This window comes from Cajanus cajan, chromosome 4 (genome assembly GCF_000230855.2).
Source record: "Cajanus cajan strain Asha chromosome 4, NIPB_CcT2T_4, whole genome shotgun sequence".
Lineage (NCBI taxonomy): Eukaryota > Viridiplantae > Streptophyta > Magnoliopsida > Fabales > Fabaceae > Cajanus > Cajanus cajan.
The window spans coordinates 16,040,472-16,063,406 of record NC_138520.1 but is presented as its reverse complement, the minus strand read 5'-3'; the positions used below and the strand labels follow the sequence as shown (position 1 = coordinate 16,063,406).

The 22,935-nt window shown below is 36.3% G+C and overlaps 1 protein-coding gene and 1 long non-coding RNA gene across 2 annotated transcripts; both read right to left on the bottom strand.

Annotated features, from left to right (window-relative positions):
- Nucleotides 1-2,729: 2,729 nt before the first annotated feature.
- LOC145956727 (uncharacterized) lies at nt 2,730-6,917 on the bottom strand. Its single transcript, XR_014432970.1, has 3 exons — nt 4,184-6,917; nt 3,991-4,081; nt 2,730-3,685 (listed from the first exon to the last, which is right to left on the bottom strand). It is a non-coding gene; the product is annotated as an uncharacterized LOC145956727 (long non-coding RNA).
- A 12,315-nt stretch (nt 6,918-19,232) lies between these two features.
- LOC145957198 (uncharacterized) lies at nt 19,233-20,150 on the bottom strand. The gene has a single exon (XM_083073416.1). It carries the CDS (start codon nt 20,148-20,150, stop codon nt 19,233-19,235), a length of 918 nt encoding a protein of 305 aa, XP_082929542.1.
- Nucleotides 20,151-22,935: the final 2,785 nt, after the last annotated feature.

The following is a 22,935-nucleotide window of genomic DNA, read 5'->3' as shown; positions in this document are numbered from 1 at the left end:
TAAGAACATGTCTAACTTACCACTTGAGAGGGATATTGAATTTTCCATAGACTTAGTACTTGGTATTGCACCCATATCTATGGCACCTTATAGGATGTCTCCTAAGAAGTTAGCTTAACTTAAGAAACAAATAGAGGAACTTCAAGAAAAATAGTTCATTAGGTTGAGTGTATCGCCTTAGGGAGTGCCTATGTTGTTAGTAAAGGAAAAGGATGAGAGCATGAGATTGTGTGTAGACTACCGCTAACTTAATAAGGTTACCATTAAAAATAAATATCCTTTACTTAGAATAGATGACCTTATGGACCAACTAGTTAGGGCTTGTGTGTTTAACAATATAGATTTGAGATCAAGTTACCAATAGATTCAGGTGAAGTCTAAGGATATTCCAAAGACTGCTTTTAGGACCCACTATAGGCACTATGTGTATTTAGTTATATGTCTTTCGGTGTGACTAATGCACCCGGAACATTCATGGATTACATGAACAAGATCTTTCACCCATACTTTGATAGGTTTGTAGTAGTCTTCATAAATGATATCCATATATATTCAAGACTATAGGGAAAAACATATCGAGTAGCTTAGGATAGTGTTGTAGGCCTTTAAGGATAAGCAACTTTACACTAAGTTGTTTAAGTGTGAGTTCTGGCTAGATAGTGTGTGCTTCTTAGGATATGTGATATTTGAGGGAAGGATAGTTGTAGACCCCTTCAAAGGTAGAGGCCATTTTAGAGTGGAAAACACCTACACCAGTTTTTGAGATTAGGAGTTTCTTAGGATTAATTAGGTATTATAGGAGGTTTATAGAGGGATTTTCTAAGTTAACCTTGCCTTTGACCAAGTTGATTAGGAAGAACCAACCTTTTGTGTAAAATTCTGAGGAAAACTTTCAGGAGCTTAAGAGGAGATTAACCAATGCACCTGTTTTAGTATTACTTGACCATAGTGAAACCTTTGTAGTGTATTGTGATTCCTCTAAGATGGGTTTAGGAGGGAGTGCTTATGTAGAAGATAAAGGTAGTAGTTTATGCATCTAGGCAGTTGAAAATTCACGAATAGAATTATCCTACTCATGGCGTAGAGTTAGTTGCAATAGGTTTTGTGTTAAAGTTGTGGAGTCATTACCTATTTGGATCTAGATTTGAGGTTTTTAGTAATAATAAAAGCCTTAAGTACCTGTTTGACCAAAAAGAGCTTAACATGAGACAAAGGAGATGGTTAGAGTTTCTCAAGGACTATGATTTTGAGCTTAGCTATCACCTTGGTAAGGCCAATGTAGTAGTTGATGCCTTGAGTAGCAAATCCCTTCAAGTATCTGCCTTGATGGTTAAAGAGCTTAGCTTGTTAGAAAAGTTTAGAGACTTTAGTTTGACTTTTGAGTTAACCCGTAGAAGTATTAGATTGGGAACCTTAAGAGTTACCAATAGCCTAATAAATGATATTAAAGAGGGTCAAAAGGTAGATCCTTTTTGGTTAAATCAGGTAGAAAAGTTGGACCAAGGGAAAAAGATTGGGTTTAGAGTTGGTGTGTATGGAGTGTTGAGGCTCAATGATAGGTTGTGTTCCTTGAGTACCTAAGCTTAAGAATATAATCCTTGAGGAAGGTCATAAGAGTAACCTTAGTATCCACCCAGAAGCCACTAAGATGTACCAAGATCTTAAAAATATGTTTTGGTGGCCTATAATGAAGTATATATAAAAGAGTTTGTCTATGTTTAGCTATACTATGCCAAAAGTCTAAAGTGCACTAGTGACCTTCGGGAAAATTACAACCCTTGGACTGCGTATTATAATTTTCAAAACCATTTCTTCAAAACTGAGTATAGTAAGAGCTTGAAGAAGTTAGTAAAAAAAAATACATGTGATAAAACCTAAATATTTGTATAAAGAATATTTGACTATCAATTGTGTTTTTGACCGGTTATGCAGAAAAAAATCTTGATCATGATTTTCAGAAATTAAATGTATTTCTAGGTAGTTTAAGAGTTACCTAATAATTCTTTTTGTGTGCTTCTCAATTATTCTCCTATTTTTCTTGGTCTATTAACAAAGAGTCATATTTTTATTTTTAACTCTCGTAAATTCTAAGATCAAATTTTGAATACCAAACGTCACTACTACAAAATCACTGTTCTACATCGGTTCTGGAAGGTAATCTACATCGGTTATAAAACCGATGTAGAATAGAGCGATGTAGATTTGAACGTAAATCTACATCGGTTCTACCTTAAACCGATGTAAATTGCATTTTAAAAAAAAAAATCAATTATTTTTTTAGATTCTTTCTGAGTTACCTGTATAAACATATTTCATTCATAGTATAATTTCAAAATCTAATTGTTGAGTTCCAATTCCCTCAATTAGAGGTTATCAGATACAATAACTACTCTAATAAAGCTATAACTTTGAATTCCATTTTATTCCTAAATAACTGTATTGAATAAGAGAAATCTTAAATAATTGTATTGAATGAGAGAAATCTTAAAAATAGGAAAGTCAACATATTGAGCTAAAACTAAACAGGGGCAATCTCATCTCATCAAGGAAATCATGTGATTTTTCTCAAATTTTTATAAACACCATTGATGTGTCAAAATTAGTTCCCATGAAACAGGATGTTTTCAAAAATCGGTCCAGATTCATACTCTTCAAAAATCTTAAAAATAGGGTGCACATTTGTTCTATAATAATTAGGAGATTTGTTCCGTAATTAGGACAGATTTGGATGATTTGATTTGTACAGTTTTTTATTTCCTTATTTCCTTAATTAGGAGACTAGTAGTATATATAAATGTATTTTGAGGAATTTTTAATTATAGCTGATTATTACAGTTTTTATTTCCTTAATTATAGCTAATTTGTACAGTTTTTTATTTCCTTATTTCCTTAATTAGGAAACTTCTAAATAAATCTCTAGTTTTCGATTAACTTTTAATTTTTAGGAAAGTTTCCATTTCATTAAGTTCATAAATAGGCAAAACAGGGAAATAAAAAAAGGAAACAAATAATAGGCAATTCTTATAATTAAATAGGAATCCCTATAAATCAGTAACAATAATAAAGAATAAATCATAGATCCTAATCCCTGAAATTCTGCAACATAATAATATCCCATAAATTTTGGGATTTCTATCCAACAGTGATTATTCTGTTAAATTTTTTTGTTTATAACTATTCTGTTAAAAATATATTGTTATTACTATAATTATGTAAATTTAAAGGTTTTTTTATGCATATATTATATAGAAATATAATTTTACATTTTAGGCAAAAAATATAGGATCTTACAACCCTCGGTTTCAATTTTTTCTCCCCTTCCTGATCTTAGGTAAAATCTCAATTTTAACAACATTGCTTTTGAGATTTTGCATAACTGACAGATAAGTTCTCATGACAAACATCAAATTAATGAATCATCTATAGTTTCCACGACAAAATGGAAATCAAAGGTCCAATAATTAGAGTATGAAGTTCAAACATTTTGCAAAACAAAAAATCTGATCCATTAATATAGTACCGTGGACTGTAGAAAACATGAAACATGCTTTTCGCGAATATAGCATTGGCCACAGAAGAAAGGAAATTGGGATAATAACTCTGGCTACCAACAATTGATTCAGGAAGAAAATTTCTTGGTCGAGCAGCTTTTCGGATTCCCAATCTCAATTCTCCATTTTCACCCCTACAAACAAATTAATGACCAATAAGAAACAAACATTATAATGATTTTATTATCAGTCATTTTCCATGCTTCCAAATTTTGGCAAGACAAATTCTAGATCCCCGAGAACCAAAAATGTCACTATGCTAATTTGGTACTTCACTGTCACTATGACAAGAAGCTTCCTTAATATTAACATCAACAATGAATGTTTACTAATCATTCCAATAAAAGAACAAATTAACAGTGATTGCTAGAACAGTATAGGAAAAACAAACATATCAATACCAATGAAAACAATATCCTATTTGAACATGTATACACACCTTAGAAACAGAACTGCATCTCCAGAAACGAGATTCTTTTGGTTAACAAAGATACTCCAGCCAGTAGTGAGCAGATGCCGCCTTGGCTGACCTGACAAAAAGTTACCACATGGACTTTTTGTATCATTTATGTCAATCAATATGTGATTATGAAGCCAGCAACACCAACTTTTTCATTTATTTTTTCAATTACCTCTGTAAATATGTCTAAATTTCCATTCCACACCATGCAGGTCTTTGGCAACAAGCTCTTGAGAGGGTCTCTGCTGCTTATAATCCTGTAGTGAGCACAAAAGCAATTCATCATTCTCAAGGAGACAAAGAATTCAAAAATCTTGAAAAATTTAGTTGTAGAACTTATGAGTGCAAAGTAGAGCATGGTGTCACAGCAAAGGAGGAAAACAGTCTTCAGCAGCTCTGCGAGGGACTGAGAACCCCCCATGAGTGCTGGTGTCTAAGGCTGTAAGCGTTTTGCAAAACATGTGAGGTGTTGACTTGGCAGGTGTTGTTTCATTTCCCTGTTCATCTGCTCTCAATTCCTCACGATCTTTCCCCTCCAAATACAATCCTGCCAACTGAACACAACCCAAGATTTCAAGCACTCCCCTTGTACTACAAACAATGCTCAAAATAATAAGAATTTCTCTACTTTTACAGAAGCGAAATAAGGTTTGAACAGCCACAAATGTTAGTCATGTTGCATATCAGCTTCAACAGCCAGCACCACAAGAGTTGTTACAAAGGAGAAAACAAACCTTTGCCAAGTAAAGATTGCGGTGGTCATGAACCTCATTTTTTGCTTTCTCCAAACATCACCGCGTAAAATTAAAAACAAGAGAATCACACAATTGAAGAGTAATAAGAAAAATTAGGTCAGTGGCATGAGGGAAGTAACCTTCGTTGCCGAGAGTGGATTGTTGTTTGGGGTGTTTCAAGATGGAGAGGCCGTGCTTGAGAACTTTCTCGGAACGGTGAACCTTGAGCTTCCTGACAAGGCAGAGGTAGTCCCACGCGCCGCCAACGGCAGTAGCACAATGCCCATAGCCTCCTCACTCCCAACAATAATCTTAACCCCCGAATTGTGGAGCGCGGGGAGTTCGTGCTCGGTGACGTCTGCGTCGTCGAATTGGAATGCATGAGGGTTTGAATTTAGGGTTTGGGAAATGAGGAGGGGAATGCGGGAGGGGGCATTGGAGAGGAGGAGGTTGTTGAGGAGGACGAGGAGGAAGGCGCAAGATTCGTGTAGGGTTAGAAAATCGGGGATAGTGATGCGGTGGTTGAAGGAAGTGGTTGGAGTGGTGTTGGACGAGGAGAGTCTATCGAGTGCGGTGGAGTCGATACGCATTTGAGAGCGGGAGCGACGGCGAAGACAGAGGAGGAAGCACTTGAGCTCTCCGTGGTTGCTCGCGGCGGCTGGGACGTTGCTGAGTGAAAGGCTTTAACCTAGCGTGGTCGCGGGGTACATATCAGGGGCTCACTTCTACATCGGTCATAATAAAAACCGATGTAGAATGGCTCATATTTACATCGTTTCTCCTCCTAACCGATGTAAATATGTTTACATTTTCTATTTATTTACAAGTTTGCCACCGCGTTTATGATTTACATCGGTTATAGTAAAACCGATGTAAATTTAGCGATGTAAAAGAGTGTTTTTGTAGTAGTGCGTGAAGAATTTTAACATATTTAGATATAAATTTAGAAAATTATTGAAGAATTTTTCTTTATTAAAAAAATATCTTTTATTTTTAATAGAACAAGTTTCAAAAATCCTTCTAAATTATATTCAAATAAACTTTTAAACTCCTATTCAGCCCAATCTCCATAAATCAGATCTTATACGAATATCAAGCAAATTAAAAAAAAATGATAATTTTCATTTTAAATGAGTTTCTATTTTGTTTTTTTTATTTAAAAAAAATAAGTATAGTATTCAACACCTTATAGCCCCTATATACCTATGGCATTAGCATCAGTATGAGAATGACAAATTTCTTATCAACACGTATCCAACGTAAATGAATTTGGGACGGATGTGGCACTTGAAAACCGCTATGAATTTTCATAGATAAAATTCGGAGAAGCTTGAGGAATATTCTAGACTTTTTTTTATAGTTTTTTTCTATAATAAAATAAGGTAAATCAATCTCATTCAAGAATCTTTTGAAAAAATAATAATAAAACTAAACGACAAAATTTCTACAAGAATAATGTAGGATATATCCTAAAGCTACTGGTGGTGGAGTGGGGCAATCATGTTCATATATTCTTCGTCAATCATTGACACTCTTAGCAACAAGTTAAGCAAACCTCTGCCACTCTATTGTTAGGCCAAATCACTGGTTTCTCGGCCGGTTGGTAAAAAGAAATCAACTCTTTAAACATATATGATGTAAAATGTTTATGGTGTTATTAATGAAAAAGTGATTTGCATCTTTATAAATGTCACAGATTCCTAAGAAATTAACTTGAGATTTATTCTATTAAGAATAACAACAAAGACAAATGATACAACGTTCAGGAACATTAGATAAAAGTTTTTAAAGTTATTGTCTCAACATACAATGTATACAATGTATATCATTTGTTTCTTTTCTTTATAAAAAAACATTGTATTCATATATTTCTTATAAAAATCAACATTTTGTCTGTATAAACTTAATTTTCCTCATTTCAAAAGCACTTGTTTGGTATAATTAAAACATAATTATTTGAGCAATCCTAATTCATTCTTTGTTATAACAATCACCTTAAACTCATTTTTCCCTTGTATTTCTCCTCATAATATGTTGTTGTATCTGCTCTAACCTTTTATGCAATGTAAGCTTCTCTAAGAACTCTGGGTCACATGCCGACACCACTTCTAGTAGTACGAACATGATCAAGGTTCTTGGGTCTGCCAATAGCTAGCAATATCCATTATACAAGTTTTAATTAATTTAGCCTAAGTTGTAGTATGTATGTTTTAATATAAACTAAGTTTTAATAAGCCTAAGTTTTAAATAATTTAACCTAAACTAATAACCTAGTTAGTAGGATATAGACTAAGATAGTAAGCCACTATACAAATAATCTAGCTAGTTTAGTGGAAAACAACTAATCAATGTCCTAAACTAGTTATCTAGTTTAGTAAAGGATAGACTACGATAGTAAGATGATAAACTACCAATGTAGCTAGTTTTCGCCACTAGGCAAATGGTCTAGGCAAACCATTAGACTAATTATCTAGTTTTAAACGAGTAATGTATTGGAGACATTTTAAGAAATAATTAACATGCTTAAAAATAAATACATGAAACAACCCCTATGCTAACATAATCAAACTGAAAATTGGAAATCAAGCTAAGCCTTCAATCACCAGCAGCCAAACCAAAGCATAGGAACCAAAATGGAGACCAAAACAAAGCAGAAACTTAACCTTGAACGAGCACGAAACGCAACTATAGAGGGTAAGAAAATGAGGAAGGAGACATTATTAGCATCATCAAACACGAACGAAGGAAAGCTTGTCGTTGATGAAAATGAGATAAAAATGTTGCAAATGGTGGCTGGTGATGCAAAGGAGGGATCACGACAGTGGGAAAATAAAGAAGAAACGAGAATGCCAAAGAAAAATGTATCTAAGGGTGAATTGAAAGGAGATTTTACATCTATTGTTGTTTAATTGATGTAGAATACTTCTTTCTACATCGTTCAAGCTAAAACCGATATAGGAAGTTGTATTTTACATTGGTTACACGTTTAACATGTAAAAAAGTTGTCCATATTTTAAAATTGAGACTATCCCACTTTCAACATTAGTTGTGTCAAAATCAATATAGAAAAATGTTGTAATAAATGTTTTTTTTACTAGTGTAGTAAATAGAAGGATTAGTAGGAATAGCATGTAGAAGTAATTAGAATTATTCAAATATATGGCTTTAATTAAGTGTGTATTTAATTATAATTTTTCTTATTGTGTACTCAGATATTTAAATAATTTAATTAGAATGTATTAAAAATATAATATTTTTTATAGTGTGATCTAATCACAAATGGTCATATTAATAATTAATTTAAAAATTATAGTAAAAATGATTTATGATTGATTGATTATAGTCTTTATATTGACAATATATGAAAATTAAATCATACTTAAATATTTTTTATTTTATAACATTTTTTTCATATAAAATTATTTTTTTAATATGAATTAATCATTTAGTTAAATTTTTATTTATTAATTAATATTCAAATTTCTTCCATTAATGATACGATGAAGCAATCTACCATTAACTTTGAGATATTTTAAACTTAAAAATTGTTTATATTTATCATTTAAATTATTTTTATTACTACTAAAATAATTTGTTATTAATTAAATTAAAATTTTCAAATCAATTTTTATATTTTATATATCCAAAAATACACATGAAATGCATACATAATTTGTAGTTAAATATAAATCTACAAACCAAATTTCATTTGAAATTTATCTAAGCGTCATAGCTAGGGTTAAATGCATTTTTTTTAATGAGAATGTATAATTTCTTTTAATCATATTGACTTCTATAGTAGTAAAGTGATACTTCTAATCACAACTTAGTATCCAATTAAGTTGAGAATTGAATTCCAATTCTTAATTAAAAAGTATAAGTGCTAAATCTCTTCAGATAATAAACTTTGATGTGTTAAATATATATTGGAAATTGAGAAATGCAACTTTATGAGTAAAAGATAACATACTATCATAGATATATTTTATTTAATTAATTGGAATTGAGATAGTATATGCATGGAATCCTAACATTTAAGTTCATTGTAATCATTATAAAGTATATTATTTAATTATGATCAGCAAACGTTTATTATGTAAATATAACTATCACTTAATGAAAATATATTTTCCTTTAGGCTAAGTTTGAATTTTAAAATTATCTTACCACTTCATATTTTAATCATGTAATTATACTGGGACAACTGCTTAATCAAAAGCTAGAAATGGTTAATTAACGTATATTTGTTCTCACACATAACATCATACATGGTAGTTTTGACAAGCATATCAAAATTGATCACATGCAGTAAAATGGATAAAGTCTAAGTATTAAATTTATGTGAACTTGCGTAATACTCACTCAAGTTCAATTTGATGTAAATTAAGAAAAGAATATGTTTAGAAATTGTTTGCATAAATTTAAAAGATATATTTAATTTTAAAATAAAAATATAGTTATACTTTTAGGGTTTTTTCATATATAAGAAATTGCAAGAAAATAGGTGGTGAATTAATGATAAGAAAAAAAGTCAAGATTTGATTTTACTAATCTTTCTCACATATACCACTCAATTGAATATTAGGTTTTAATTATTGTTAATCCAACGACCAATAAAAAATATTTTAATTGTAGTCTTTTAGGAGAAAAAATTTACATTTTATTAAAATCTCAATTCCTTGTAAATTTTAATTAAATGATTTGTATTAAGATATGAGGTCCACATGTTGACTAATAAACCTTACACTATCCTTATTAAAAAAAATTATTAGGTTTCTTTGTCAATTTGTGGATTTTAAAGTGTTTCTCAACAACATTCAATTCCATAAATCATATTTATTGTGATCAAGCAAAAATATTAAGAGAAGCAAGAGGAAACAATTAATTGAATTAAAACCTCAATAACACAATTAAAAACTGTATGTGGATTGAGGTTAACTATATCAATCCCCAACATAGGTAAAATTAGTCAATTATGGTCGTGGCATCACATATGTTTGATGTAAAGATGAAGAAGAATGACAAAGAAACTATGGATATGTTTTGTGTCACACTTTTTCTCAAATAGAATCTCATATGGGTGTATGTTATAATAATAAAAATTACAATTTTGATTCGACAACAAAATTGGTAACCCATGTTAGATTCATGCTTATACACACAATCAACTTGCCTAAGCATGATTTCTTTGAATAGGATGTCTTTGGAGCTTGGTTCGCTTAAGCGAGGATGTTGCCTTTGGTTAAGTGAGGTCATTTAGTAAAAAATCTTCTTCTCTAAACTTGATTAAGCATAAGTAATGGACATTTAAACGAGATCCGACCATGAAATCTCCTCGTAGCATTGCTTAAATGTGAGTATCTCTCATTTAAATGTTGTTTGTGGAGGATTTCGTTCGTAGGTTCTTTTTGTTCGAACTACCACGAGTTCACGTTTCAATTTATGCGTGTTCGTGACATGACAGAATCGAAGACTTTCAGTGAAAAAAAGCAAATCGTACAAGCAACAAATAGAGTTAAATTAGGGTGTTGTTACAACACGTCAGAAGATCTATGCTCATTGTTTCGAGCACTTCAGAAGATCTATGCTGGTTTGGCACATCAGAAGATCTATGCTCACTATTTCGAACACGTCAGAAGATCTATGCCAGGTTTAACACTTCAGAAGATCTATGCTCACTATTTCGAACACGTCAGAAGATCTATGCCAGGTTTAACACTTCAGAAGATCTATGCTTGTTTCAGCACATCAGAAGATCTATGCTAATTGTACAATCAAATTCATGCATGTAATAATTTACGTGAATTGAACAGATGACATGTATATTGACTGCAGAAATCATATCCTTCATTAAATGGTAACAGAATTACAATTCGTAAGGATAACGAAACATGTTCAGAATGACTACACTACACTAGGCTAGATTAGGCTATGCTACGCTACTCCTAAAAAAGGAAAAGAAAAGTGGTCAAGAAATCGTACCCAAAGCTGTCTCGTATACACAGTATGCCTTATGCGCAGGCTGCAGAGTGCGTGTGAGGTATTGTGGGAATTAGATTTCTGACCTCTTGCTACGAGCATGGCTCGTTTAATTTATAGACAAAGATTTAGGAAAAAATAATTGTTTCTGACGCACTCCGGAAGTGCATAACCGTTCTAAACTTCCACGTAGTGGCCTGCTCCCGGGCCCATCTCTAGATAATTCTTGGAACTGCTCGTTAACTTCCCCAAACCGTTCTGCAGCCTTTGACACTTATCCCATGTTACTTCAACCGCTCCTAATTCGTGTCTCCTTTAAGTTCTCCATTCTGAGAGGTTATGAAGTGTATTCGTATATGTCCAGATTCTTGAGATTTAGAGTAACCGACGAAAACTATACTTGAATGTTTCCTGATTCTGCTTGTACTTTCAGAGGTTGCTAGGCTATGAGCCCTTTTCCTGAGCAGCACCTTTCCTGGTTCGAGGATTTCGAGAGTTTCACGAAAACTATCTTCGCGTATCTCCTGACTCTCTTCAAGCTTCGTATACCTTCTTTAGAAACTTCTCTCGATCATCTAGGATTTTCGAGCATCCTTGTGTTTCGAGTGTCTCCGAATTCATTTTCTGGTACTAACAAATGCCCCCTGGAAAACATTTGTTTCGAGGTAACTAAGAAAGAATGTTTTCCAATACCTCAATCATCTTTTCTGATAAGAGTCACGTGTACGTGTCCTTCACGAGAATTAAATGCCTCTAACATTATTAATTCCAAATTTCTCCTTTTCGTACCTGCTGCAGTAAATTTGGCGGCACTGATTCCGCTTCCCCGGGATATGCTGACGCAATTTCAAATTTGTCTGTTAGCGAAATATTTTCGGTTACCCAAAAATTTGAATTCCCCTTTTTTTGAATTTCACAGCGGGCTTTTACTACGCCTTGGCCCATTTTGCTCTTTCATATAACCTTTTCACCTTGCCCTTCTGAGTACGTTTTACTGCACCCTCGCACTCATCTCATTTTTACCTTCGATCATCTTCCTCTCGTTCTCATGGAAACTTCCGCTGCATTCGCGTCTACGGCTACACTTACGACTTCGACGGTTTCCCCTACTCCTTCCGTTCCTTTGCTGACGGAGAACGCAACTCTTTCCCAGTTAAGCGAAGGGGCTAACCCATTCGTTCCTATCCCTGGCATGGAGGAAGCCAGTCTCAAAATCTTCCAATCACAGGTACTTCTCCCTTTTTCGCTCTCTGGCGGATCAATGCATGCTTTTCTAGGTCCCTTTTCGAATCCAAGCAAGAAGAAGACTCATAATGATTTACTTCCGGAAGATGATTCTACCCTTCCTTTCGTCTACTCTCCAACCATCGACCTTTCTCTTTTTTCGGATACCGCGAAGATGTTTCGGGCTTTTCCCCCTCCTAAGGATAAACACATTCAATGGTTGGAACGTATTGAGGCCTTAAAGCAATCTATTTGGAAAGAAGCTGGAATATTCGATTTCGTTCAATTATCGAAATACGATCTGAACGTTTTCGATCCTCAGATGTTATTATCTGCTATTTTCTTTTAGAACAGGAAAACTCGTGCTTTCGAATTTCCTTGTGATTTTGTCTGTCCCACTCTCTTGGATATCGCTGCCATCACGGGATTGAAACCCTTGGGGGACCGTTATCTTCCTGACACTCTCGAAGAAGAGATTCCAATGACCGAAACTTCGATCGTCTGGGACAAAAAGACGTATTCTGCCTTTGTTAGTGCACATCATGGCGAAGAAGGTACTCCTGTTACTGACTCTAAGCACATTGCCTTCTTGCTCTATTGGCTGTCTGCTTGTGTCTTTTGTACCCCTTCTCTGCAAGTTCCCAAGTACTACTACACACTCGCCCAGGCTTTGCATCTGAAGAAAAAGATTTGCTTGAGCAAGTTGTTACTTGCCTCTTTTTATAACTATCTAGATGAAGCCTCGAAAAGCTTGTTTCGAGAGACTGGCCCTCGAAACCTCATAGGGCCACTTTGGCTTTTGCAATTATGGCTTAATGCCATTTTCGAGAAGAAACTGAAGCTTCTTCCTCTTAAGCCTCCATTCGATATTCTCTCGAAGGCGCTCGTTTGACTACCTTGACTCCCAAGAAAAGATCTGTTGATGGTTTTGCCCATTATGTCCAGGAAATTCTTGAATTCGAGGAGTTCTCGAATGATTTGGCTCCTTTCATCCGTGCTAATCTGGTAGGGCCTTCCTGGTTAATTGGTAATAATCAGGTAGGACAGATTTCCCAGGAGATGGTCAAAATCTGGATGGGATTCCTATCTTGGGATCTCATCTTCACTAGGATGAAACAAAGGGATGTAAGAGTTTATCCCTATCAACCTCAAATCTTTGCCCGTTAATTCGGGCTTTGTCAGATTAGACCGACACCTCTTTTTCCAAAGGATAGAATTGATTCTGATGTTTGTGTAGAAGATGTTGATTATGATGGCTTTTTGAATTTCATCCTGACGCCTTCCACCCAATTGAACCTTACCCCTTGTTCTTTTCTTCCCGCATTCTTGGTGTCCAATTGCTACCTTCGATGGTGGTGTAGTTATTACACCGACAAGATGTTCTCCTTCGAGGACTTTTCTCGAAAACTTACGAATTCTCCCTTTTCTCTGCAGGGCCCGAAGATTTCAGGTATTTATGATAATCGCAACATTATTTCCCAGTTCGAACTATATTACAGAGTTTGTTATCGCCCCGAAAATATGTTTCGAACTATTTTCGATGCTACTTTATCCCTGACTAGAATGGTACAACAGAACATCTGTCGAAATAAAGTCATTGATCCTCAGGGTCAAACTACTTTTGCAAAGTTTTTTCCTAAGGACATACCTCCTCTTCCTAATGCCCTTTTTAGCCTTGCGAAACGTCTTGATTATCCTCCTTGGGTGAAAACCCTTGATCCTTCGTATGAGGATAATAAGAACATTCTTGTTAAGGATCGAGTGACGAGTACGAGATGTTCTGTGTATGATTTTCCCAGGGATAAACAATGGCCTTTATGCTGGGTTGACAATACTATTGTCTATCCTGGTAATTAAACTTTGCCTTTTCTTTTTATGTTGGCTTCTAATTTCACATCTCTACTCATTTTCCCTTTTCTTCTCGTATAGTTGTTGTTGCCCAAAAAGTTCCTCAGCATCTCGTGGATACTCAACAATGGGAGACAACTTCAGAGGATGACGAAGATGATACTTCGTTGAAGCCTCGGAAACGAAAGACCCTTTCTGACCGACTTCGGTCTTGCTCGAAGGTAATATGTTCCTTCTTCCGGAATTGCACTAAATTTATGGCCGCTCATGACTTTGCATTTTGTTCTTGTAGGAGGTTGAAGTTCCTAAGAAAAAACTTCGTTTAGACTCTCAAAGTGGGCAATCTGTAAGTTATCTTTCTGAGCGCACTCGAAATTGCTACTCAAATGCCATACTGATCTCTTCGCTCTTTTAACATTTTTCAGGTTTCCACTACTCGAAGATCCTCTCGAGACAAAGGTAAACAAAAGGCAATTTCGACTAGGTCTATCCCCAGACCTAAAGTTCCCACTGAGAAGCTTATGAAGGATGCAATGAAATCCCTTGTCCAGGTAATGTGGTAATTTTCTGGACCTTCCTTACTTTTCTCTTTGATTTGATTTTGTCCTCTGTAATGATTTCTCCTTTTTCCAGAAAAAGGTTGATTCAGAGGCGTCCGAGTCTTCCTCTGAGAGCCCTCGAAGTGCCCCCATTTCTCCTACTGCTGCTCCATCTTCTCGAAATGTTATCGAAATTCGTGAATCGGCATCTCCTTATGAACGTCCTGAGGTATGTTCTGTTGAATCTTGATTTTTCACTTTTCTGGCCGCTCTCAAACTTGTGCATTGTTACACTGCTTTTCACTTTTCTGGTCTTGTGCAAAGTGGTGCACCTTCTTTCAATTTCGACACAGGGGTGTCCTCTGGACAAGGTAGGTAACTACTTCTTGGACATCAAGGTATTCCCACACAGAATATTTTGTCTCACTGAAATATCCTTTTCGTGCAGGTCTAGAGGTAACTTTTGAGGATAAACAAACTCCTCTTTCCGGTCAACCTGCGAGTTCGACTGATGTTGTCCCTTTCGACACTCTACTTGCTTCTATTCCTCCAGATGACATAGACCTCATAAGCTTCTTTGATGACGAAGCTGCTCAAGAAGACATTTTCGAGGTCTTGGAGAATTGGACTAGCGATACTTCGGCTTCGGGGAAGACCCAGGAAACCGTTGCGAGCTTTCAACCGTTATTATCCTCCTTTCGTTCGAAGGCTTATGTGGATCATCTTGACCAAGCTTTCATGGACCCTCAATTCAAACTAGAGATTGAGCGGATGGTTGATGATCTAAATGCATATCCCGATCTTCCTCTGGAGGTAACCACAGAGGTGAATGAATATGTGCATACCTTTGTTTCAGCCTCCGAGTTGCATACGAAGTGGTCTACCTCGAATCAGGAGATGGTTCAGATCAAGGCTGATACGGAAGAGGATCGAACTAAATTGGAAAAGCTCAAGACTGAACTTCTCTCGATCAAGGATTCCACTTCTCAGATAGTACCTGAACTGATGAAGCTCAAGCAATCTGAGGAAGATGCGGAGCGTACCATTTCTGCCCTGCAACGAGAGCTTGATTCGATCAAGTCTAAACGTGCTGCCTTGAAGCTCCAAAGCCAAGAGATTATGTTGAAGCAAAAGGGTTTGCGGGATGAAGGAAAAGGCATATCTCTCAGACATTCAAAGTCTTTGGATCAAAAGAGAAGATTGGAGGTCTTGTGTGCTTCGCGGAAGCAAAGTCTCGACCAAGCCTACCAGGCATATGAAGCACTCAAATCCAAATTCTGCAAATGATCGAGAACTTGCGAGATACCTATTTATAATTTAATGTTTATCCGCTTGTACCTTTATTGCTTATCTCTTTGAACACTCTTCTCAGTACATGCTACTTTCATGGAATTTCTTCAAGTATTTTTCGTTGATCACTTTACTTGCATCTCTCGAATTTAACTCTTTGATCAGGTATGCATTGTTCGAGTAGATTCTTTTGATAATGAATGGTCCTTCCCAATTATAGGTCCACTTACCCCGATCTCCAGATTTTTGGTCCATTGGGAGGATAACTTTTAGGACTAAGTCTCCACTCGAAAATTGTTTGCTCTTAACCTTTTTGTTATAAACTCGAGCTATCTTTTCTTTCTGATGAATGACATTTTGCATGGATATCATTCTTTCGTCATCCAGTCGATTTAGTTCATCATACATTAAATTCCAATAATCCTCGAATGGTAACTCATTTTGCCTTTTCACGTGAATGGATTGCAAATTGATATCAATAGGCAAGATTGCTTCGTGACCATACACCAACTTGTATGGCGTAGTTTGAGTGGAATTACTGGGTGAATTTCTGTAAGCCCACAATATTTGCATCAATGTTTCATGCCAATTTCGAGGTTTCCCCGAAATATGTTTTTTTATCAAAGCTATGATCACTTTGTTAACAGCCTCGACTTGGCCGTTAGCTTGTGCATAGTAGGGTGTCGAAGTAATCATTTTGATTCCTCTCGACTGGGCGTACTAGACCACTTTTCGACCTGTGAACACCGTTCCTTGATCTGTAGTTATTGTCTGGGGTATTCCGAATCGAAATATAATATGGTCTTCAATAAAATTTATCACTTCTTTCTGGTCAACCTCTTTTACAAGAATTGCTTCCACCCATTTCGTAAAATAATCGATGTCCATGATTATGTACTTATGGTTTTTTGCTGATGGAGGATGAATCTGGCCAATTACGTCAATTGCCCAACCTTGAAAAGGCCACGATTTAACAATCGCATGCAACTCGGTTGCTGGTACTCTATGTATTGGGCCATGTTTCTAGCACTCTTCGCAACCTTTTGCAAATTCGATAAAATCTTTGAACATGCTTGGCCAAAAATATCCTTTTCTGGACAAAGTCCATTTCATTTTCTCCCCCGCTTGATGGGCACCACAAATCCCTTCATGTACCTCTGCCATGGCTATGTAGCTCTCATGATTTCCGAGGCACTTAAACAAAACTCCATCGAAACCTCTCTTGAACAGTTCATCATTCAATATCACATAATTGAGTGCTCGATATTTAACTTTTCTTTCAGCTTGTGAATTTGGACTTTGCAGATATTCGATTTGTAACTCCCAACTTTTATTTTATTATTTTATTATTATATTATTAAAGGTATTTTCGTAAATTTATTAAAGCTATAGGGGTAATTTGGTAACTTGGAACGGGCTGTTCCAAAAATGGGACGGGCCGTTCCAAGCATTAAAAATGTCTTGTTTTTGTTGTTGCAGAACGACCTTGGAACGGGCCGTTCTGGAATGGAGAACGGGCCGTTCCGGAGGGAGAACGGGCCGTTCTGCTGAGATTGAGAACGGGTCGTTCTGGTTTTAGAACGGGCCGTTCTTCTTTTTGAAACGGGCCGTTCTGATTTTGGAACGGGCCGTTCCAGTTGAAAATTTTGCACAGATTCGAAGGATCCGGAACGGGCCGTTCCGAATTCAATATGGGCAGTTCCGGGTACACCAGTTTGCCTATAAATAGGAGGCTGAGGGGTGAAAAGTTTTATACTGAGTGAGAAGGTGAAATCTTAGAGAGAGAAAGAGGAGAGAGAGAGAGAGAGAGAGAGAGAGAGAGAAAGAAAGAAAGAAAGAAAGAGAGGGAAGGAAAGAGGGAATCCAGAGGAGAAGGCCCTGCCCAAGTTTCAACTCCGCTTGTCCAGGTAAGGGGGGAGTGAGAAACCTCGCTCAGGGGTGTGGGGATAATTGTTGGATAGTTTGTTTGTCGGATGGGCCCCCAATCCCTTGCCTTTGTTCTGTCTTATTTTCTGTTTGCTCTATTTTATTTCTTGTTGAAAATAATAAATGATTATGTAATCCCAATCCCTTGCCGTTGTTCTGTCTTATTTTCTGTTTGCTCTACTTTATTTCTTGTTGGAAATAATAAATGATTATGTAATCTCAATCCCTTGCTGTTGTTCTGTCTGATTTTCTATTTACTCTACTTTGCTCTTTGTTGAAAAGTAATAAATGAATATGAAATTAATGTTAATAATAAATGAGTTTTAATATGAATAAGAATGCTCTCTGAATCTGTGTGAATACCTATGCGGACCTTATGAGGAGTATTTATGACATGACCATGGAAATATGGACAATGACATGAGACCTAAGAATGGACTATGAGACCTAAGAATGGACTATTGAGACAAGCTGTGATAATAAGAATATGAAAAATAATGACATGATATATTTGATGAAATCTTGTAATAAGTTAAATATTGAGTCAATGAAATAATGATTGTATGACATGCATCATATGCATATATTACTCCAGGTGTGCTGCTGAGGCCGCATACCAGTGATGCTAACAAAGGTGTACCTTAGGGTCACTGGTGATGTAACATGCTAACAAGGTGTACCTTAGGGCCACCGGTGATGTAACAAGCTAACAAGGTGTACCTTAGGGTCACCGACAGTTGTAACCAGGTGTACCTTAGGGTCACCAGTGATGTAACCAGGTGTGCCTTAGGGTCACCAGTGATGATATGTGAAACTTACTTATGGCGCCACATGCATGCATTTATGAGTCGAGTTCATGACATTATTGCATGATAAATGAATGTATATGTGATATTGATGATGTATGTGTGTTGTTTACATGTGACTTATATTTGTTATGTGTGTGTGGGTGCTATCTAACCTTTATTTCTGCACCTGAAACTGAGTGAGATGTTTCTCACTCCCTTGTTGTTCTTGTGTATGTTTAAATTATGATGCAGGTGATCAGCATCATGAGGATGTTGGTGATGAGGCTTAAAGGCTTCAATTGGGCATGCTCTGATAGGATGTGACATCGGGGCATAGTTAGTTTAGTTTAATATGTTATTGTTTTAATAACTTTAGTTTCTCTTCTTTTGTAATTTCTAACGAAGAGATAACGTAGATAAAGTTTATAATTCAAGGAAAATATATGTTAAGAATTGTAATTTGAACGTTCTTGATAAAAGACCAGAATGAATATCTTTGTTATATTTTTATTACATGATTTGGAAAATATAAATTAATTCCTAACCAGGAAGCACTGCCACCTTTACTGGAGTTAATTTATATTTCCTGTATTATTATTATTATTATATATATATATATATATATATATATATATATATGATTTCTTGTTGTCACTAAATTGTATTGAAAATCTTAACTTCTTTTCATTTGTAATTTTTACATTGGAGTTATGATTTATGAGTTATGAATGTGAATCTTCTACCTTATGAGATTTGAAACAATTGTTTTATACATGAAAGATGTTATTAAACTATGAAAGATTTTATTTACTCAAAAAGAAAAAGAAATTATTGTTTACATTTATTGTGTATTAACGTTGGGGTAGAGGGTGTCACACGATTAGCTCTTTCCTTCAGTCCTGAATGGTTGAGGTGTCAATGGTGAGGCATTTGTGCTCGTCACTCAACTCATTCCTTATACAAAAAAGAGATTCGAGACATTCCCTGCTTATCTTGTACCCGGATGCAATCTGAGCTAGTTCATTCGCAATTTCGTTCTCGTTACGAAAAATATGTTCTAATTGGACCTCATCGACTGAATTTAACAAAGCTGTAGCTCGAGAATTGTATTCGAGTAACTTTTCATTCATGCATTTATATTCTCGAGTTAACTGTTTAATCACGAGTTGCGAGTCACCTCGAATGATTATGTTCCTTGCCCCCAAGTCCTTAAGCAATTTTAGCCCAGTAATCAATGCTTCGTATTCAGTTTCATTATTCGAGCATTCGAATTTCGTTCTCAATAAGAATTTGGTGGGAATCCCACCAGGTGAAATAATCAGTAATCCGATTCCTGCTCCTAACTCGTGTTTCGATCCATCGAAAAATAATTCCCATGATTTCGTGGTTAAATAATTAACCTGTTCATTTAAATTCGAGTGATCCACGAGAAAATTAGCGATTACTTGTCCTTTTGTGGCTTTGAAGGGAACAAACGTTAACGAGTACTCGGTCAATGCAAGAGCCCATTTCCCAACTCGAGAGTGCAGGATAGGTTTAGATAACATATATTTAATCACATTATTTCGACAGAACACGAATACATCATAAGGTTTAATATAATGCTTCAGCTTTGTACAAGCATAATACAAACTCAGACATAACTTCTCCAAAGGAGTGTATCTGATTTCTGCCTCGACTAACATCCTACTGATGTAATAAATGGCTCTCTCGATGCCATTTTCGTCATCTTGCGATAGCATGCCCGCAATAGTCGAATCATTGGCCGAGACATACAATTTTAGCTTTCCTCCTTCAGAGGGTGGTACCATCACTAGAGGGTTGATCAAATAATTCTTGATCTCCTCGAATGCCTTTTGATGATTTTCGTCCCATCAAAATTCTTCCTCCTTTTTCAATCGTAACAAAGGGGAAAACACCTTAGTCTTTCCTGATAAATTCGAAATAAATCTTCGAAGAAAATTTATCTTACCTAACAAAGACTGCAACTCCTTATTATTCGAAGGAGGCTTAGTTTCCATGATGGCTCGAGTCTGGTTCTTATCTATTTCAATGCCTTTCTGGTGTACGATGAACCCTAGGAAATCCCCCGCTGAAACACCGAAAGCACATTTCAATGGATTCATTTTCAGCCCATGTTTCCCTCATTCTCTCGAAAGATAATTTCAGGTGTTGTATGTGATCTATTTTTCGTTTCGATCCAATCACTATGTCATCAATATAAACCTGCATGAATTTTTCGATCAAGTCATGAAAAATTAAGTTCATTGCTCTTTGATATGTTGCACCAGCATTTTTCAAGCCAAAAGGCATTACTACCCATTCGTAAGTTCCCAAGGCACCTGGGCACCTAAAGGCAATTTTCGACACATCATTTTTAGAAATATAAATCTGGTTGTACCCAGAATATCCATCTAATAAACTTAAAATTTCATTACCTGCGATGGCATCAATCATTGTTTCCGCAATAGGCATGGGATATGCATCCTTTGGCGTGGCTGCATTCAAATCTCGAAAATCGATACATACCCTCATTTTTTTCATTCTTTTTTATAACAGGCACAATGTTTGATACCCAATTAGCGTACCTCGAAGTACGAATGAATTTGGCCTTCAGTAGCCTCTCGATCTCTTCTTTGATTTTTTCGATCACCTGCGGAGCAAACCTTCATGGGTTTTGTTTCACTGATTTCTTCCCAAAATCATAGGCAACCTATGTTCTACCAAATTTCGATCCAAACCAGGCATTTCTTCATAGTCCCAAGCGAAGCCATCTTTATATTCGTGCAGGACCTGCACAATTTGCTTTTTAACACTCTTCTCCGCTAGTTTGCTAACATAGGTGATTCTCCTCTTTTTGATTGTACCCAGATTGACTTCCTCGAGAAGATCCTGAGATTCCACTTTAAGCCCATCATTTTCCATTTTCTCGAATCCTAGAGGAGCATCGTCAAAGACACAATCAAGTCTTTCTTCGATTCCTCGAGTCTTACTCTGGGCAACTCTTTCGCAGCTGTTTCGATTACCTCTTTTTGGTTTTTTGCTTTTTTGTCGGCCCGTAGAGCCGTTATAGTTTCGATATTCATCGAATGCGTGCCCCCTTGGGCTCTTTCAACTTCACTACCTTCCTCAGCCTCATTGGCCGTTCTCTCGGCCATGTAGGCCAAAATTCGAGCTAAGAAGCTCGAACAAGGATCTTGTCTCATCATTCTCGCACTTGAGCCGATTCAATTTCGGCTCTGTGGATAACAAATCCTCTTCGAACATCCCAACAGAAAGTCTTCTTAACACCCTCTTCAGCCTCCAAGACATCTGGGTCTGTGGCATCGAAAGGCTTAGTTCTCAAGAATGTAGTAATTTGTTGATCCGCGAAATACATTCCCGTCTCATACTCTTTCTGATCTGCATCCAACACTTCCAATTATTCGTCATCATTCCAGAAAAATATTTTCTAGTGCACTATCGAAGGTACTGGTCCCATTCCGTGGATCCATTCTCTTCCTAATAGCACATTAAAGTTAGCTTTCGAGGGAGTGACAATAAACATGGTGGTCCTTCTCACACTACCAATTTGCACATTTAACAATATCATCCCTTTTGGTTGAGAAGATTTTCCAGCATAATTAGAAATAAGGATATTGTGAGGTTTCAGATCTGCCAAAGTCTTCCCAAAACGTTTCAGCAATGTCTGTGGGAGTATGTTTATAGCAACACCTCCATCCACTAGGACTTTGTTGACTTCAATTCCTTCGATCATAAGGGTCAACAATAAAGGTTTCAGATGGTCCTTCATTTCTGGGGTAGGTGAATCGAACACTGCTGAATTGAACTTTGGAATGACTCGAGATATTTGATTCACCCATACTATTTTTGACTCATAGTTGGGGTCACCGAAAAAATCTTCACGGTGTATGTCTTCCTGTTCATTCACAGATTCCATTGCTTCAGCATATTCGGAAGGTAAGATTGATACCACTCCACAAATATCTTCGAGAGAATCCTCGAAACCACTTTCAAAACAATCCGTGATCAAATCTTCCTCATCCTCTGCGAATTTCTTAGATACCCCACTTTCGTAAGGTACAAGAATCGAAAACTGATTACCTTTGTGTCCCTCGAAAGTTGCCTTTCTCATTCTCTGTTGCCTTCTCCATTGAGTCTTGGTAAGGCCATTAAAAGGATATTTAATTCCTCTTCCAGAACCTCCTTGCATGTTTGACCCAAATCGGGGTCCTCCAGAAAATGGGTTTTTCGAGTAGTTCACAATTTTCTTTCCTCAACCCATTCCGACATTGGGCCTTTGTGGAGAAGTCCACTTCCCAATGGGAACATGTGCATTTGGCAGGTATGTATTACCAACTCGGGAGGAGTTGTACATCTCCATCTTTCCGATGGGAGCCATAGGAGCATTGCCTTGTGGCATGTGAACTTGACGCATCAATATGCCAGTGTTCACTTTCGACTTTCCTCGAGCCTTCTCAGCTTTATAATTTTTCATAATTTCAGATTCCTCAAAACCCTTAGCCGCTGATCTATCGAACACAGCGCTACATCTCGGGCAAAACATAACTTCTCGATCATCATCTTTCTTCTTCG

What these genes read in the sequence shown, in the direction of transcription:
- LOC145957198 (XM_083073416.1), bottom strand. Translation starts at nt 20,150, where the DNA reads ATGGTACCACCCTCTGAAGGAGGAAAGCTAAAATTGTATGTCTCGGCC.